Source organism: Stenella coeruleoalba (genome assembly GCF_951394435.1).
Source record: "Stenella coeruleoalba genome assembly, chromosome: 19".
Taxonomy (NCBI): Eukaryota; Metazoa; Chordata; class Mammalia; order Artiodactyla; family Delphinidae; genus Stenella; species Stenella coeruleoalba.
In genome coordinates, this window is record NC_137165.1 from 32,202,513 (window position 1) to 32,222,289 (window position 19,777).

Below are 19,777 nucleotides of genomic sequence, written 5' to 3' on the forward strand. Positions count from 1 at the left end.
AAATAAGGTATTGTCAGCCTTTCTAGCAGGCAAGTTTTGTTTCTTTTTGGTTTTAAGTTATTCCTGACTCCTTGAAGGAATTTTAATACCAGCCTGAGTTAGAGGAAAAAACCTAGTCTCTTATCATTAAATAATCTGAGATGGGAGCTCAGTGCTAATATGCTACTATTGGATATTCAGCCTTTCACCCCAGTAATGAGAATGAACATACTAAACCATTTACTCACTTTCCTTATTGATCTGTAGTTTGTAGCAGGTTGCTACATTTCATCATCACTGTTATTAAACTTCATTTTGGAGTTACTAGCTGTATTATAACTGGTGTTGTATGCAAACTGTGATAATAAGAAAAATACGTCTCTGAATCTAATCTTGAACATTAGACAAGTGCCAATTACATGCTAGCCACCAGGAATACAGAGGTTGATAGAATATGAATTCTCCTTTAGAGTAACCTGTAAGCAGGATGAAATAGTGTCAGTAGCATTATTTGGCTCGTGCCCTAACCTTGTGGAACTGTAGCCTTGCATAGAAAATGTAAAACTGTTCTTTAGACCCATGCCTCTTGCTACCTTTGATCTTATTTTCCAGGTTTTGTTTCAACCTCACTGGCCTGCTTGCTATTCCTGGAACTCCCCAAACCCTCTGCTGCCCCAGGGCCTTTGCTTGTGCCCTTTCCCACTTACCTCTCAGACCTTCATGACCTGCTCCCTTACCTTCTTTCAGATTTCCAGTCAAATGTCACGAGAAAGGATGTCTCAGATTACCCTGTCTAAAATAAAATCTATTCCAGTTCCATCCTCACTTCCCCCTTGTCTTGTTCTCTTTTTCTTTATAACACTTAGCATTGTCTCTTCCCACTAGAATGTAAGTCTCTTTGGGGAATGCTTACTTTGTTCCCTGCTATATCTCCAAACTTTATGTTTAAGAAAACCTGAATATGTTTATATAATTGCAATTTTGATCCTAAAATTTCTAATCATAATACCTAAAGGGTAACCTTTAAATAAAAATTTTAAATATTAATAGCATTATTTTCATATATGAAATCATATGCAAATTTAGGTAATCAAGAAAGTATCCCAGTTTTTGTCTGCTTTTTTCAAATTTAAATTTTCTTTGTGAATACAAATAGTTGTCTTCTGCAGCAGAAATCTTAAACCACCCACGCGTGAGACTAGAATACCTAAGTAATCTTAGATTACTTGCCAAGTATGTTTTCTCCCTAAGTGGTAAAATGCAGAAGGTAATATTTTATATGTATATTAAACAAGATAAAGAAGATTAGTGTGTTGATGTGTGTTTAGTAGGAAAAACTTGGCCTGCTAAAATCTTTTGCATAGGTAGATCAAACATTCTCTTTAGAAATGATTATAGCAGCTCTTAGTACAGAGTTTCCATGGTGCTAAATAATACTTGCTTTAGACTTTCCTTGATGGGAAAAATCTGCAGCTGGACTTCCACTTCAGATTTACAGCCATTTTTTTGTTTGTTTGTTTGTTTAATTCAGGATTTCTTATGACTCCAGATTTAGTTTAGTGTTCTCTGAACACTTCATAGATTAATTATAATTGTTTATAATTGGGTGACTTATAAGTGCTAGACTTAGGATTTATTCTAACCTTGCAAATAACGTTTTTTGTGGCTGTCATTGAGGAAAGTCCTGTCCTGCTTAGTTCTTCTTCAGTAGACAATCCGTAGAGGAATCATTTACTGAGGAATGTTTCACTGTATATAAATGAATTCCTGATGGAAACTGTTGTTTTTTGTGCTGTACCTAATGTCTGTGGAATGTAACAGGACATGTATCAGGTAAATGCCCAGTACAGTGTTACCTACCTGTCTATAACATCTATGTCAATCTGTAAGTAGGATTATAGCTTGGTATTTGTAACGGTAAAAGCAGTTGGCAATTTAAAGATGCTTTAAATGCTTTTTATCTTTTAAATCTTTTTTTTTTTTATAGCAACATGTGGTATATTTAAATTCATGGCCATCACTATCATGCTGCTCCTTTTAGGCTTCATTATAACAGTGTTAGAAGACGGCCATATAGATTGGAATGGGGAGGGGTAAAAAGTCATCAGTTTGAAACAAAAGTGAGCCAATATGCCTAATTTTGACAGTGTGACTATACCTCTTAAATCAACTACAAATTCAGTTGTTACTATTAATGAAAGTAGTCCCAGTATGATGATTTTATATCCTGAGCGCCACTGATGGCTCACAAGTCTTGTTACTTTTTTTGTAAAGGATTGTATGTGGAAAGGACCTGGTATTTTGCTGTGACTCTAGGTATTACTTCATAAAAATTTATGGAAACTGGGTTGGGCACTTTTAAGAGTAGCCAAGTTTATGTGAGCCTCTCCCACAAGTGTAGAACAGATTCTCATATTTTACACTGATAAACTCACAGAAGAAGAAAATTAAGGTTTCTTTTTTTTTTTTTTCCAGGAAGCAAAGCTAACAGATCAGTTACCACTTATCATTGTGTGTGATCGATTTGACTTTGTCCATGATTTGGTGCTCTATTTATATAGAAATAATCTTCAAAAGTATATAGAGATATATGTACAGAAGGTAAGTAATACTTAGATAACTTTAAAATATAATCTTGTAGATTTTACTGCTCACACTGGAAATCTTCATCCTTTTGAAACTCTGTGTCCAGTAAGAGTGGTCTGCTACAATGGCTTTCAACTTTTTTTTTTTCCAGCAGAATCCTTTCTTTGATTAAAATTTTACGTGCATTCCAAGTAGGTAAAACAAAACAGAACTGCTGTAGTTGAAAAAATTGAGTGGCCTACACCCTACTTATTTGATAGCCTTTGTGGTATCCGTATGGAGGCCATAGGCTGCAAAGCATAGTATTAAAACCATCTTAAATAAAGATATTAGAAACTTCACCTTCTAACTCCAGAAATAGAAAGGCAGTTTTGCTATGATGGAGGCCTTTTGTTTTCACAGTCATTCTGTGACTTTAGCTTCTTTGGACTTATTTGTCCTTTGGAGCAATGCTGAAGTAATTAATTAACCAAGGCAGACTTCCTGCTAAATTTCTTTGTCTAGTTGTAAATTTAGACTCAGTTTATTACTGAATTTTAAAACTGAGCTTGAAGAGGGAAATGAGTTTTATTTTTTAAAACTCCTTTTGGTTTTGCTTATTAGTAACGTAATGACATTCTTCTTCTTCTTTTTTTTTTTTAAACCATAGGTGAATCCAAGTCGACTTCCTGTGGTTATTGGAGGATTACTTGATGTTGATTGCTCTGAAGATGTCATTAAAAACTTGATTCTTGTTGTAAGAGGTCAATTCTCTACTGATGAGCTTGTTGCTGAGGTTGAAAAAAGAAACAGGTGTAGTACTGTTTTAATCTTCATAACTAAAGATAAATTATTAGTCTCTTTTAGCTTGGTAATGAATAGAAGTATGACCTGTCAGTTGCCTAAAAGCTACTCAGTAACTCATGGACCTTAATTCCCTGGAGATACCTAATTTAGAAGTGATAAGCTAGCTGTAGCTTGCTCTATTTCTGAAAAAAAAAACCAAAACTGTTTTCTGAACTATTACAGCTGTCATATAGAATATCTGTTAATCTAGTTGATCACCTTCTTTGCATATTTATACACAGAGTCAAACCATGTAGCTATATGTTTTTAATGTAAACTATGTAAAAAGCCTCCTTTTGGTTAGGTATGATACCACCATATTTAATAACTAATTCTTCTCTGATAAATTCGTCTCAAGCATGACAAAAGAAAAGAGTTCCCTGTGTAACTCTGGGTTAAACTCATTTTTAAATTGAACCTTGATATGATAATATGAATTATGAATTTCCAGTAGAGGAGAACATAGTGTGAGTGCTTCTAATACTTATACAGTGAAGTCTTTTTTTAGCCGGGACATTTTGTGTTCAGAAAGTGCTGATGTAGTAAATGAGGTTAGTGGGTTGGTACAATAGTAGGAGGTTGGTATAATAGTAGGAGGTTACTGTAGCTATGAAAAGGTTATCAAGAATGGGGTTTAATTTTAACCTGAGGTGGTACAGGTGTTCTGCTAATGGTATTCATAGAGTGTATATCTGAATGTTTCAAACATTCAGAAAATGTTTGAGAAATTTTTAAAGTTTGAGACTAAAGTGATTATAGGTTGTAACAATTTTGTTATTTAAACCATGGTAAAAGAGTGTTGGTCATCTGGACCATTGAAATATAAGCTATAACTTGGCAAAACCATGGCCCTTGGTGGAGTGATTGTATGACTGCTAGAGGTATTAAAGCTAGAGCTTCTAAAGCTACCAGATTTTTTTCCCAGTATATATTTAGGGTACTATTTCTTTTGGCTTTAGGTAATGTTGTATGTTACTTGTGTGAAAATTAAAAGGAACTTCAGATAATCAGGCCTATTTTTTCATACCACATCTCTATCCTACTCCTAAACAAAACTTATCCAAAGTCCAGCCATTTTGTCCAGTTTTAAGAACAATCTATGAGCCTATAATCTTCTTTTTTCTATATCCTGTCTAGATAATGTAGCAGATAGATCTGGGAGAGTATGAAAGACAGTCTTATATATACCTTCTGTGTAATCTTGGGCAAATCATTTAACCATCTCCAAGTCTTAGTTTCGCAATTTGTAGTAGGCGTGTTGAGAATTCAAAATAGTGTATGGGAAAGTACATTATAGACCATAAGGTACTTACATAGTGTGTCAAGAATGTGCTATTTATAATATAATATGTGTATATGTGGGGTTTTTTTGTGTGTTTCTTTTCCTTTTTTTTTTTTTTTTTTTTTTTTTTTTACTAGATTGAAACTGCTTCTGCCTTGGCTGGAGGCTAGAATTCATGAGGGCTGTGAAGAGCCTGCTACTCACAATGCTTTAGCCAAAATCTACATAGACAGTAATAACAACCCAGAGCGATTTCTTCGGGAAAATCCTTATTATGACAGTCGTGTTGTTGGAAAGTATTGTGAGAAGAGAGATCCACATCTAGCCTGTGTTGCTTATGAACGTGGCCAGTGTGATCTGGAACTTATTAATGTGAGTACTGCTAGCTGAACGTGTACAGAGAAGACTGCATTTTTTTTTTTTTCAAAGTAAATTTATTTATTTATTTTTGGCTGTGTTGGGTCTTTGTTGCTGTGTGTGGGGTTTCTCTAATTGTGGCGAGCGGTGCTGCTCTTCGTTGCGGTGCGCGGGCTTCTCATCGTGGTGGCTTCTCTTGTTGCGGAGCACGGCCTCTAGGCGCACAGGCTTCAGTAGTTGTGGCACGCGGGCTCAGTAGTTGGGGCTCACGGGCTCTAGAGCACAGGCTCAGTAGTTGTGGCGCACAGGCTTAGTTGCTCCGCAGCATGTGGGATCTTCCCCGATCGAGCCCACGTCTCCTGCATTGGCAGGTGGACTCTTAACCACTGTGCCACCGGGGAAGTCCCAAGACTGCATTTTTTAAAAACCTGATATATAATGTTGGATTAGTGAATTTTGAGAGTTTCAGAGTGGTTTTAGGTAATATGGAGCATCTTTGGAAGATACATGCTCTTTTAAAAAACTTTGCTGATAATTATGAACTTAAACTGGCTCAAGTAGTTGATTAAGCTTATATTCACCCATTAACATTTAACCCCGCTAGTTTTATCACTTATGTTCTCATACACTCATATGTACACACACACATATATGTATATGTTTATATATGTGTGTATGTATGTATAGACACATCTAAATTTTTAACCATATGAGAATAAATTGCATACCTCATGGCCTTATACCTCTTCATTGTGTATTTATTAAGAATAAGGATATTCTCTTTCATAACCACATTGTAGATGGCAACCTCAGTCAGTCTGACCCAAGTAGAATACTTTTTACAGTCTGTTTTATTCCAGTTTTGTCAATTGACCCAGTAATGTCTTTTAAAAGAAATTTTTTCCCTCCAGTCTAGGATTACATATTGCATGTACTTGTCATATCTATCTTGTCTCTTTTAATCCAAAACAATTCTTTACACTTTCTTTGTCTTTTATTGACAGACATAACTGTAAAAAGTCTTTTTCTCTATGTGTAACTTTTTATTGAGGTAAAATTCACATTACATTAACCATTTGAAAGGGAACAATTCAGTTGCAGTACATTTACAATGTTTGTAATCACTACACCTCTCTCTAGTTCCAAGTTTTCATTGCCACATGAGGAAATCCAGTCCTCATTAAGCAGTTGCTCCATATTCCTGCCTCCTTCCAGCCCCTGACAACCTCCAAACTGCCTTCCGTCTCTGTGGATTCACCTATTCTGTATATTTCTTATAAATGAAAAGTCTTTTTTAAAAAAATAGAATGTTCTTCGCTTTGAGTTTCTCTTATCGTTCCTCCTGATTAGATTTAGATTGTACGTTTCCATCCAAAATTTATTACTTAAGTGATGTTTTGTTTTTCTCATGCTATAACATGCAGAAGCACCTAATGTCCTTTTGTCCTTCATTTTGGGGGTCACTTTTTATCAAGTTGTCAATTTCTCCTATTGTATAAATAGATTTCCCCTTGCAGATATTAAGTACTTTGTGAAGAGACATTTAAGACAATGCGAGAATCCTACTGTGTGTGTGTGTGTTTGCGTGTGTGTGTGCGTGCGTGTGTGTGTATGTATGGCTCCCCTGCCCCCCAGTTTTGAATCTATTGATTCTTGTTCAACCAGTCTTAATGTGTTGGTTGCAAAATAATGATTTTCCAACTTTATCCCTTTCTCCGCATTTATCAGTCAGCATGCATATATTCATGCACTCATGAGTTCTGTGGGTTATAATCCATTGTTTTGATTTTCAAATTACTCCAGTTTTGACTGATAAAAATCCCATCAACCTGCCTCTCATGGCTTTGTGTCGTGGTCTCATTGCTCTTGGAGCACTTTTTTGTTTCCTGGCCCAACAAGTTATACCATGCTCATTTTATACCCTCCCCAGCCCTGGATCATTCATTTTTCTGGGGAACTTTGATCCCTTTTAGTGGGGAGTACCATTAGAAACCCAGATCTAGGCTCTAGGTATATTTCCTTCTAGGGTCTTCCAGTGGTCAGAGCTAGGATATAATGCATCTATGTACATACACATTAATATATGAATATATGTATGCATATACACATGGGAAAATAAACACACAAGAATAGTTAGTAAAACACTGAAAAGAAACCTATGAAGGTGCACTAGCCCTACCAGTTATTAAAGCACATTACAGAGCCTCTATAATTAAAACTTGGCATCCTGGTGCATGAATAGATAGTCTAGTAGAGTAGAATATGAAGTCCAAATATAGATCCCACATCAGGGTGCTTTTTAAAAGCCTCCAAAAATTAATAAGTATGTTTTTTCTGTTGATTGAATTTTAATAAGAAAAATATGGTTGTGACCTATTAAAGATACATGTAAAAGTAATGGATTTTTTTTTGCTATAAAAAAATAAACTAGGTATAATGATAGGAAATAACCTTTTAAAAGTAAAGTCAGTCTATAAAAAGGTTTTATCTCTTACCATGAAATTAATCTTTAATATCATTTAGGTTTGCAATGAGAATTCCCTCTTCAAAAGTCTTTCCCGCTATCTGGTACGGCGAAAAGATCCAGAACTGTGGGGTAGTGTGCTGCTGGAAAGCAATCCTTACAGGAGACCTCTCATCGATCAGGTAAAATTGGCAAATGTGTTTAAGGCTCATCTTTTTAACTATGAATAACACCTTTTGCCTCATCATATACCAAATATACTCAAATGGATCATATTTAACTATGAGAGATGGCAGTAAAAAGTAGAAGAAAATAAAAATTGTACTAAAATATATATATATCATAAATGTTAACAAAAGTGAAATATATCTTCTCGAAGAAAATACATCCCGAAAGAGAGAATTTAATTATATAAGACTTCCTCAATTCATCATAGTTAAAAGGATAACAGTAAATTAAACATTTAATAAAATGAATAAGAATTGCTATTTACTAATACCTGAGAAGTGACTCAGTTGATCAGAAACGTTCAAGACAGTGGTAAATCAGCAAAGGATAAGAATTGGTGAGAAAATACAAATGACCTAGTGGGTAAATGTTAAATAAATCTCAATAGAGTAAGCATAGACCTGCAAAGGAGATGCGGGTTTATATCTATATAAAAATTGAAAACATTTTTTAAAACCTTAAAAATTGAAGGTTGTTAATAATGGTTCTAAAATTGTTGGTAGAAGTATAAATATAGAAGGGAATAAATTAAAGAATATTAATTTTTCATTCTTAGGAAGCATTTCTGAGGAAAATTCCCAAGTTAATACAAAGCTTCCTAGAAAAAATGTTCATTGGTGCATCTGGGAACTATGCAAATAGCCAGAAATAGAGGAATTACTGAGTATATAATGCCACATCTGTATGGTTGAATTGTATGTAATCATTAAAGTGATAATGAGGAGTGGTTATTATGGATAATATTTTAATCATGGAAAAGCTAGAAATTATGTAATTAGGGTGATTTTTTTTCAAGAGAACGAAAGTATACATGTTACAGGTATATGTGGATTTATGTAAAAAGACCTTTGGGTGGTAAATTTAAAGGTATTTTATCTTGTTCCTTCTTCTCTGCCTATTTCATTTTCTACTGAGGCCAGCTTATTCTTATTAGATAATATCATCAAAACCACCTTGACTCTCAGTACTTATTCACTGTATATCCTCTGCAGGTTGTACAGACAGCCTTGTCTGAGACTCAGGACCCTGAAGAAGTGTCAGTAACTGTCAAGGCTTTTATGACTGCAGACCTTCCTAATGAACTCATTGAACTGCTGGAGAAAATTGTCCTTGATAACTCTGTATTCAGTGAACACAGGTATCCTGTGAAGAGGGATCTATTGGCTCTTTATAGTTAGTCTTTAATTATAACCTGTCAGTTTGGAGAAGGAACAGAGACAAAGATTAAAGAATGTTGTCTAAATTCTCACTTTTCTAATACCCTCTTGTCACCCTACCTCCTGAGGCGAAATACTCTTTATCTGCAGTGTTTTTTCTTTATGACTAATGAGCTTTTCAAACATTGCATTCAAATCTTTCTTTCTTATTAAAGGAATCTGCAAAACCTCCTCATCCTCACTGCAATCAAGGCTGACCGTACCCGTGTTATGGAATATATTAACCGCCTGGATAATTATGATGCCCCAGATATTGCCAATATCGCCATCAGCAATGAGCTGTTTGAAGAAGCATTTGCCATTTTTCGGAAATTTGACGTCAATACTTCAGCAGTGCAGGTAAATCTACAGATTACCTGAGTTGATTTACTAAATGTAGTACCTTGTCTTGATTCAATGTATGTATTGTCCTGTGAGAATGGGCATAATTTATTGCTGTGGCAATAGAAGAGCAATAAAATCCTAACCGTTTAAATGTAATTGCTGTGTGGTAAGATTCATTGTACTGTAACTCTGATTAAAAATTGGTTGCCTAGGTCTTGATCGAACATATTGGAAACTTAGATCGGGCATATGAATTTGCTGAACGCTGCAATGAACCTGCAGTCTGGAGTCAGCTCGCAAAAGCCCAGCTACAGAAAGGAATGGTGAAAGAAGCCATTGATTCTTACATCAAAGCAGATGATCCTTCATCCTACATGGAAGTTGTTCAGGCTGCCAATACTAGTGGTATGACTTCTCACTTTTATGTGTTTGCCACCTCAGAAAATGTACCTAAGCTAAGCATTAAGTTATATGTCTCTTCTGTATTAAGTAGGAGTTAGAGACTGCATGGCTGTTTGCCCTCCGTCTTAGTTCAGATAAAGAGAGTCTGTTTTGTGAATTTAAAAGTTCCATGGGGAAGTTTAATTTTCTGTTTTGAAGTCTCAAAATTCTCACCTATCTCTAATCCAATAACTTTAAGGAAAAAGGGGATTCAGCTATTCATTTGGTCAGTAATAATACAGAGGCATAATAGAAGTTTCACTGTTTTGATGCCTTTCACTGTTTATATTTGTTATTCTCTATACTGTCTCTTTGAAGGGGAAATTAATAGCAATTCTCATTTGCTTCAGTGAAAAGATAAATGTTGGTATGTTAGTGTTTGGGTTTACTTATTTGTTTTTCTATACCTAGGAAACTGGGAAGAACTGGTGAAGTACTTGCAGATGGCCCGTAAGAAGGCTCGTGAATCCTATGTGGAGACAGAATTGATATTTGCACTGGCTAAAACAAACCGCCTTGCAGAGTTAGAAGAGTTCATCAATGGGCCAAATAACGCTCATATCCAGCAAGTGGGTTTCCTGTTCCGATTTTTTTTTTTAGGAGTGTAAAAATAGTTGAGCAACTTCATTAGCTTAGTAGGATCAAGAAGTGGCAACTGAAAGTTTCTAAGGAAAAATATTGTTTCTTAGTATTAAATTGAGTTGTAACTTTGGAAAGAAGATTAAGTTTAGGCTTACTGAAAATGGTTTTTGTTTTTTTTTCAGGTTGGTGACCGCTGTTATGATGAAAAAATGTATGATGCTGCTAAGTTGTTGTACAATAATGTTTCCAATTTTGGACGCTTGGCATCTACTCTGGTTCACCTGGGTGAATATCAGGCAGCTGTTGATGGAGCTAGGAAAGCTAACAGTACTCGAACATGGAAAGAGGTAATCTAAACAACAGTTTGAGTGAAGAATTAAGATGCTATTTAGGAATGTTCTTTAAACTGATTAATTGAATTAACCAGCCATGTTTACACTTGAGTTCACATAATTGCAATTCTTTAAATTGTAGGTCTGCTTTGCCTGTGTAGATGGGAAAGAGTTCCGTCTCGCTCAAATGTGTGGGCTTCATATTGTAGTACATGCAGATGAATTGGAGGAACTTATCAACTACTATCAGGTAATTAACTGAGTCTTTTGTATTAACTGAGATCTTTTGCCACAGATATTCTTGTCTTTAATTGCATTTTTCTCTTATTTAGGATCGTGGATATTTTGAAGAGCTGATAACCATGTTGGAAGCAGCACTGGGACTTGAGCGAGCTCATATGGGAATGTTCACCGAATTAGCTATTCTGTATTCTAAGTTTAAGCCACAGAAAATGCGGGAGCACCTGGAGCTGTTCTGGTCCAGAGTGAACATTCCTAAGGTAACCAACCTTTAATTTTAAGGCAACTCTGTAGCTAAAATGAATACTTTAATTTTAATTAAAAGAAAGGTGTTTTTTGCTGTTAATTAGAATTAGAGACCCCTATCTATCTAAAGCAATTAAATCTTTCTTATGCAGGTGCTAAGAGCTGCAGAACAAGCTCATCTTTGGGCAGAATTGGTGTTTTTGTATGACAAGTACGAAGAATATGATAATGCCATAATTACCATGATGAATCATCCGACTGATGCGTGGAAAGAAGGGCAGTTCAAAGATATCATTACCAAGGTGTGTACCTTCTTCAGAAGAGAAAGTCTTCAGAAAGAGAAAGCTCATTAGGAAGTAACTCTACCTCATGTATGGATTTTTGCTGTTTTAGGTTGCCAATGTGGAACTATACTACAGAGCAATACAATTCTACTTAGAATTCAAGCCACTGTTGTTAAATGATTTGCTGATGGTGCTGTCTCCACGGTTGGATCATACTCGTGCAGTCAATTATTTCAGCAAGGTAATAATTTTTAAAACCTCAAAACTTCATAGCAAGGAGCTAAGACATTCTTGGATAACTTTTGTCCATGGAACTTTAGCAATGTACGACATTTGTAACAAACTCTTATTTTAAAGGTTAAACAGCTACCACTGGTGAAACCGTATTTGCGTTCAGTCCAGAACCACAACAACAAATCTGTGAATGAATCACTGAACAACCTCTTTATTACAGAAGAAGATTATCAGGTAAAACTTTTTGGTTCTTTCATGTATTCTCAAAAGTCAGGTTATCATTGAGTTGTAAAGTTGGTATGTTCTGCAGTAAAAACAAAAAGCCCATCATCCCTTAGGACTGTAAATAGTAGGTACTTGAGTGCCACAGATCTAAATTTAGTGAAGTTTTCAGGATTGGTAAATCTGATGTCTCCTAATTAAATGCCAAGTTTGCAGAATTCTGCTTAGATCTTGTCCAAGTTAATGCTTTAGAAAAATACCTAAACATCTAGACTGTAGACTGAGTTGAAAAAGTTTTTGAGCTCTTAAACTAGTCCATAAAACTTACACAGTATTAACTCTTTTAGTCTTTTTCTTGCCCAAGAGCATATTAGTACCTGTCTCTTAGTAAACTTTCCCTTGTGAAGGATTTTGCAAAAACAGAATTAAAGTTAAGCTAGTTGCCTTTGTCTTTCTCTTACTGTCAACATGGTTTTTTTTTCAGTCTCAGATCCCATGCTGATCTCTATGACTGAATATCATGTTGAGTTGTATCAGGAGTTTACCTAGAGCATAAAACCTTACCCTCCAGATTACAAATCCTTCCAATTTCATAACCATTCGCGTTAGTCCTTGATACTGAAAACTTTGGAGAAAAACATGGTACCTTTAGAAATTTTATAGTGCCTTGAAGGACTTTATTGTTAAACAGTTAGATTGAGGAATGTTGATACTTGTTCATATTACAACTTTGCGGTTTGATTCTTGAATCTAGGCTGTCGTATTACAATAATGGCTCATTGATCAAGAACGATGGGACATAAAATTTAAACTAAAATGAAATACTGGTTTGGCATTTGAATGGCTTTGTTTTATTTTTTAAGGCTCTGCGAACATCGATAGATGCTTATGACAACTTTGACAATATCTCGCTTGCTCAGCGTTTGGAAAAACATGAACTCATTGAGTTCAGAAGAATTGCTGCTTATCTCTTCAAAGGCAACAATCGCTGGAAACAGAGTGTGGAGCTGTGCAAGAAAGATAGCCTGTACAAGGTGAATAAAGTTGGTGGGGGTGGGGCTCTTAAGCCAAATACTAGATGATCTGTGTTAACCCTGGAATGGTATATTATAAGTGGTTATGGTCTATAAAAGTATTAGTTTTTGCAAGTATGAGAACTGCCTTTAAGCTCCTGCTTGAGGAGATGATAATTAAGTCGATTTCTTGATTCTGGAGGCTGTCTTATGTTTATGTCAAACGTCTCTTTGTTTTTAAAAAAAAAAAAAAGCTTTACCTTGTCTTTTCCTTTTCTTTCAGGAAATCCTTAATTTAAATGATATAACTGGGAGGTTTTTTCCCCATTGTATTACTTAGTTTACCAGTTCAGTGTATTTGAATTTAATGTTTGACCTTCATCCTTTCCTTTAAATAGGATGCAATGCAGTATGCCTCTGAATCTAAAGATACTGAGTTGGCTGAAGAACTCCTACAGTGGTTTTTGCAGGAAGAAAAAAGAGAGTGCTTTGGAGCTTGTCTCTTTACTTGTTATGATCTTTTAAGGCCAGATGTTGTCCTGGAAACTGCATGGAGGCACAATATCATGGATTTTGCCATGCCCTATTTCATCCAGGTCATGAAGGAATACCTGACAAAGGTAATGGCACCTCTGAGAACTAATTATCTTGAGGATATGTAAAATTCCATGTACAGACTTTGTTTTCAAATGTTTTTTTCTCTAGTAGAAGTAATTTAGTTGATCATAAAATATTCCTATCCTCCAGTAATTTTTAATATCTCACAAATGACATTGAATGGAAAGGGAACTCAAACATAACTTGTCAGAATGTTTACCCTCAGAATACCTCAGAATGTATTTCTGAGGGGCGAATAGTATTATGTCCATGTTGTATGGGTTTTTTTGTTTTTGTTTTTTTTTTAATGTTTGATAGAAACCTTTTTGTCAAAATAATGTCTTCCTCAAATCAATTCTTGTAACTCAGATGACCATAACTTAGTAGTGTAGATTCCCTTCTGTTTGGTCGGTTCTTGACTTTAATATGTATGTCTGTTTCCCCTAGGGAAGCTACACCTATATTCTTAATAACCTGTTAATCTTCTCAATATTTTGATAGTTTAACCCCTTATTTAAAAATATTGTAGGAGGTTAACAATTAATGACACATTTCGTAAAAGTGCATTAAACAAGCTGGGGGTATAATCATTTTATAAAATTCACTTATTCATCTTAATGTCCATTTTTGATGTTAAGATGTTTTTTACTTACCCCTGTCCTCAACAGTTACTAGCTTCCATACTATAGAACATATTTAAATGGTCCTAAAGAATCCATTTTGTCAAAGCAAAACATGCTTATTAAAATGAGAGTTTCATATCTGATCTCTTCAAAATGCCTGAGTTAAAGTAGGGGGAAGAGCACTACTAACAACCCCCAGTATAACTGAATATTTCCTTGGGCTGCCATCTAATTAGATATCATGTGTTAGTTATAATTTTTTAAGAATTAACATTTTCTGTGTATAAACTGCTTAAAGTCCAGCGTAAGAGGAAAAACATTCGCCTTGTGTCTTAGCCATAGATGAGAATAGCTTCTTTTCTTATGCATAATGCCAACTTGTGAGACCTGGCTCTAAGCTGCTGTTAACCGAAGTGCTGTAAATTTTACTAGTGATTAAGCTGCTTTCTTTCACACTGACTCTAGCATAAACTCTTCTGCGATAAGCTCTGAAGTTAAAAAAAAAAAAAAAAAAATTCTAAGTTTTGCTTCCAGTATGCCCTTATTTTCACTTTTCTCATACCTTTTTTAGTGGTTAGATGTTTCTCCCCTAAACCTTTGTTGCTGATTCTACCTTTTTATGCTCAATATGGAATTTGATTTTTTTCTAAGCTGCACCTTCTGAATTCCTTTGCAGGTTGATGCAATAAAGGAAAAGGTGAAAGTTGATTCTTTTCCATCTTTAAGTCTGGAGGACTAAGTCTAAGGAATTTGCATGATTTTTTTTCCTTCCTTTTCTACACTGCTGCTGCTGCTTTTTCCCCCGATAAATTTTCACTAAAGCCTCTGCAAGTCCCTTGAAACATAACTATAATAGAGCTCTAGGACATTAGTAGATGTTTGCTACTAATCGGCTAATAGGCTTTAGGAAGGGCAGGAGGCTAATCAGTAGTTGGTTCACAGTCTCTCTTAAATATATTATTAAAAACTGAGCATGTTGAGTTTCCATATTAATTCCAAAGTTTCAGGAAATTTCTCTTCCCTGTCAGGGTATCTGGACCATAATAGGATTTTCTCAATACTCTAAGTAAAATTAAACAGCCTCTGGTTTTATTTTGTAAGCGTGCCTGACAGTTGCTGAATTTATATATGTATATACATGCCCTAAAAGGCTTTTTGGGGTTTTTTTTGGTATTGAAGGACTGTGATCCAGTTTCTGATCTCTTGATTCTTACTAATTTTTTGCTGAAAGTAGATACGAGAGATACTAGCTGCTTCCGAAGAGACTTTCCTCATGTTTCTCCAGGTGTCCAGTTCTTATGGTGCTAGTCCATTTTCAAGAGGAATCAAAACTTTTAAAATCATCAGAGTAGCTTGCTGTAATTGTTGCTAAGCAACATGGATTATTTCTGTATATAATGAAACAATATTAACTTATACTTTCTGTAATAAGGTACATCTCTGAAGCTACAAATTTGCTCTTATCCATCCGTTGGCTTGTCCAAGGTCAAATTTAGGTACCTTTTGGTCACTGCTTCCTTCATTGGCTTGTCTCCATCCCAGTATAAATGAAACAAACTTAACAAACTTACCTCTGGTATCAAATTGTGGTGAGAAAAGGGTGGGAAGGTAAAGGACAGTTGAAACAATTGAAAAGAATTTGGAGGGGGGACAGTGCCTTGGAATTATGTTGAACCAAACTGGAGTCACCATTGGAACTTAGGGCAAACCTGAGTAAAATGCATCGTGTGTGAGGCCCTTCAGCAGCTAGTAAGCAAGGCAGTTAGAAAGCGTGTGTGTGAAAAATAGGTAATTGAACTGCAGTGTTATGCATTGTTTTAAATCAAGCATGTACAACAGTCATTGCAATTACATCATACTACTTTTGAAACTCTTAAAGCATTGCTGTGGGCTGTGTGTGTTTCTTGAGAGCCTGTATAGCAACAGTCATCTTCAGATCTCACTTCTTGCTTCAGTACTTTTGCCTTTTTTTCATGCACACATACACCAAAGTAACTGACTGCATGTTAACTTTTCCTCTGCAGCATATTGCAGTCTTTGTGGAAAAGCCTTTTACATTATAGTGAATTTTCAGTAGTACAGATGGAACTGAACTCAGTGACATACTTACCTGTAATTTTTCTTTTTTAATCCAAGGATCAGAAACTTTTGTTACAGCTCTTAACAAAAGCTTGTGTTCATAAAAGCCTTCTCTGCTTTTCTTTTTTGAGCAGTCTAAATTGGGTCAGTGGAAACAATAATTGGATGTTGCTGTGCCAGAGGCTGTCCCATTAAATAGAAAAATCAAAAATTTTTTTGCTTAGCTTGATATTACTCCTTCAAAGTTGTTACTTTTTGTTTCATCCCTATGCCCAACCTGCCTATGTCTGTGCCTGGGCATTGTGACATTGCTAGCTCTTCTAAGTCTTTAATGTACTTCTGTAATAGGACTTCTGTCTTCAACATCTGACTCAGACATTAACTTTTAAACACGTGTTCACTTTAGATTCCTTTCCTTGGAAGTCTGGAAATGTATTATGCAGTGGTGGTTTTTTGTTGTTGTTTGATTTTTCTTCTTAGAAGTTATTAACATACACGCATCCATATTTTTTTTGTATAACCTCTTTAGCTATACTTATAGTTTTGTATAACTATTTAGGTTAACAAAACCCCATCTGACTGCCCTTGATGGCACACACTGTGCTTTAAATTATAAAGCTGCAGTAATTTTTGTTTTAAGTTTGGGTGCCAAACAGTGGGTGTTTCTCATGGTACTTATACTGCATAGTAGTCTTTAATTCGATATTGGGGTAATTTGTAACACATGAGCACTTAGGTTATAAAATAGAAAAATGGTATACAAAAGCAAACTAACCCATCTTCCTAGGGTAGAAAAGCCACATTTTATCTGAAGATGTCTAGAGTCTACCTGAGCTTACTTTTCTCACATTTTGCTCCCTGACAAATTAGGATGGATTAGACCCACATTTATGGTATTTAATAGAAACAGTTAAAATATGTATAAAATACTGTCCTAACCTTAATGGCCTATGTGAGGATTGAAACACTATTTTAAACAATTTCAAATAGAGACTAGGCGCTGCTTTAACCTTTTTGGGACCCAGTCTATAATAGCCTTTTCAGTGAAGTCTGCATGTCTTTTTTTGTGAGTGATTTTTCACTATTGCCTTTTTTGAAGAACATGCAGTGAACATTCATAAAAAAGTTCTTTCCTGCACTCTGCCTTCCCATCTCAGCGCACTTAGGAAAGCTACTATAATAGATAACATTGAGATTTGAAGTTTAGTTTTACTTCAAGTATAATGATAGACCAACTATAAGACTTTTAAATACAGTCTAAGAGACAAATATAGTACAGTTTAAAAGGTAAATGGAAGTGGTATGGTGGAGATTCCCTAATCCCAGTGTCCTAATGTCATTCTCCCCAGTCCTTCACAGAATTCCAGATTCAAATCATGTTAATCCTAGAAGGAACTCTGTAGATTATCTCATTCAACTGACTCACTATATAGACAAGGAAATTTGAGGGTCAGTACAATGGTTTGCCAAGGTCACACAACTAGTTAGTGGAAGGATCTATGTATTCCAGCTCTTTTCTTCCACTAATATATTTGGACTCCTCTACAGTATTATTTCTGTCTGATACTATCCAGTTTTACTTAGAATGGCTAGCATATAGTAGCCACTTGCTTCTTTGGCTTAATTAAAAGCAAAAAATGTCTTCCTCAAAGAAGTTGGGAGAAAATCAGGCATTCCTAGTTCCTTCTTAGAAAACAGAGCATCAACACATGCAGCCTGTCTTTATATAAAAAGATTGAATGTGGAGCCACTTGAATCTTAAACTTCAGTCCACACGTAATCAGTATTGACAGAAGCTGTGCACAGTTGGCAAAAGATAGCTCATTCTGCACAAGTGCTTATCCAGTCACTAGACTCATTTCACTTTTTTGAATACCATTTCCTTTGGGGAGGGAAGTCTTGCCAGGTCATGAGTTCATTATTATTATCTTTGATAGGGTTTAAACTTCATTTGAGAAAGTGGTTCCTTCTCGTTGTCTCCCTCCCTCAGGCTGGCTGCATCCTAGCATGCCCAGTTTTAGCCTGGCGTGAGCTTTTATGGCATTTATAAATCCCTCCTTCCTGAGGGTTTATAATGACAGTGCTAAAAATCACCTTGACTGAAGTATGAACATTGCCATTGAATTTTAGGGGGGCTGAGAATGTTCTTTCTACTCTAGTCTGTTTTATTTTGACAAAATTTAACATACTAAGGCTTTTCCACTTTCTGCCATAAACTAGGTTTATAATACTTTTGAGGTGCTAATTACCATTACCTGTTTTTCTCCAGGTGGATAAATTAGATGCTTCAGAATCACTGAGAAAAGAAGAAGAACAAGCTACAGAGACTCAACCTATTGTTTATGGTAATCTCTTTCTCTCTTTAACCTCACAGAAATATAGTAGACAAACAGTTCATTCTGTGGGGATTCTATCTCAAAATAGAAATGTAGTAAGCTCTAAAGTGCAAAAAGCTCACTGAGTTAAGGAATAAGTCTATTATTTTTTTTCTGAAAACAGTCGTAAAGCGGGCATTGACATTATTCACTAAGATGATCTTTTTTTTTTTTTTTTTTTCTGTTGCTTTACTCACTAAGATAATCTTAAATGCAAAGGTAATCTCAAAAAACAGTCAGTTGGGGCTTCCCTGGTGGCGCAGTGGTTGGGAGTCCGCCTGCCAATGCAGAGGACACGGGTTCGTGCCCTGGTCCGGGAAGATCCCACATGCCGTGGAGCGGCTAGGCCTGTGAGCCACGGCTGCTGGGCCTGTGCGTCTGGAGCCTGTGCTCCGCAACTGGAGAGGCCACAATAGTGAGAGGCCCGCGTACCACAAAAAAAAAAAAGTCAGTTGAGATCATAACCTAATTTACCTAATGCCTGGTCACTGATTGCTTATTCATGAATTATTGAGAAAGATGTGTTGGTGAGCTCAATTTTCAGAAGTACAAAAGGTGAGAGAACATGCCAAGGTCATCTTAAGTGTACTTTACAGAAATAGTACATCTCTTTAAATTCTGACTAGGACAGAGAACTGGATAGCATTTCCATTTGAGAACTTTCCAGAGAGATAGGATCTTCAGACTCTCAGTGAATATTTAAGGCAATTTAATTTCTTCTTACATGTGCCTTTCTGAAATATTTCCCCTTTCCATTTCACTCATGGTGAACAGATTGATTTGAGCAACGAATTTGAAGGGTATAGTTTACAGCACTTTAAGCAGGTGGTGTTGGGAGGAGGGTATAAAATTATGGCTGCTGTATCTCAACCTGCTAAAGGGAATGATAGTATACAAATCTCTTATGCCATTATCTCTTTTTTACTATAGATAAGGACTTTGGGAATTTAGAGGACAGGGTAGTTTTGATAAAGTTGGAGAACATAAAGTAGATTCTTAGAGATGGGAGCAAGATGTTTGACATATTTGATATAGGAAACAGTAGAAACAAAAACAGGGTGGATGTAATAATTGGGGGGCATCTACTGAATTTGGCTTATCTTCAGGGTATTTAAATGCATAGTCAGTGCTTGTAGGCAGTTGAAAATGGGGTTGAGCCAAGGACAGCTGTGACAGTGCCACCTTCTCACCATTCCACCTGCCCAGCCGGCTAAGGAGAGGCATGATGTTGGCACTACTTTGGCACT

The 19,777-nt window shown here is 35.8% G+C and overlaps 1 protein-coding gene across 2 annotated transcripts in view; it reads left to right on the forward strand.

The window, feature by feature from the left end:
• The window catches only part of CLTC (clathrin heavy chain), a 61,840-nt gene that overhangs the window by 39,204 nt on the left and 2,859 nt on the right, over positions 1-19,777 (forward strand). Inside the window, exons 15-32 of one of the 2 annotated variants that reach the window (XM_079905172.1) lie at positions 2,455-2,580; positions 3,215-3,357; positions 4,810-5,044; positions 7,553-7,675; positions 8,714-8,859; positions 9,094-9,277; positions 9,475-9,667; positions 10,115-10,272; positions 10,468-10,632; positions 10,760-10,867; positions 10,950-11,117; positions 11,256-11,405; positions 11,497-11,628; positions 11,745-11,855; positions 12,707-12,877; positions 13,255-13,476; positions 14,753-14,773; positions 18,425-18,500. In XM_079905172.1, the coding sequence (XP_079761298.1) occupies positions 2,455-2,580; positions 3,215-3,357; positions 4,810-5,044; positions 7,553-7,675; positions 8,714-8,859; positions 9,094-9,277; positions 9,475-9,667; positions 10,115-10,272; positions 10,468-10,632; positions 10,760-10,867; positions 10,950-11,117; positions 11,256-11,405; positions 11,497-11,628; positions 11,745-11,855; positions 12,707-12,877; positions 13,255-13,476; positions 14,753-14,773; positions 18,425-18,500 (2,632 nt within the window). The remainder of the gene's footprint in view (positions 1-2,454; positions 2,581-3,214; positions 3,358-4,809; positions 5,045-7,552; positions 7,676-8,713; positions 8,860-9,093; positions 9,278-9,474; positions 9,668-10,114; positions 10,273-10,467; positions 10,633-10,759; positions 10,868-10,949; positions 11,118-11,255; positions 11,406-11,496; positions 11,629-11,744; positions 11,856-12,706; positions 12,878-13,254; positions 13,477-14,752; positions 14,774-18,424; positions 18,501-19,777) is intronic. The other variant, XM_079905173.1, reaches the window with a different exon arrangement.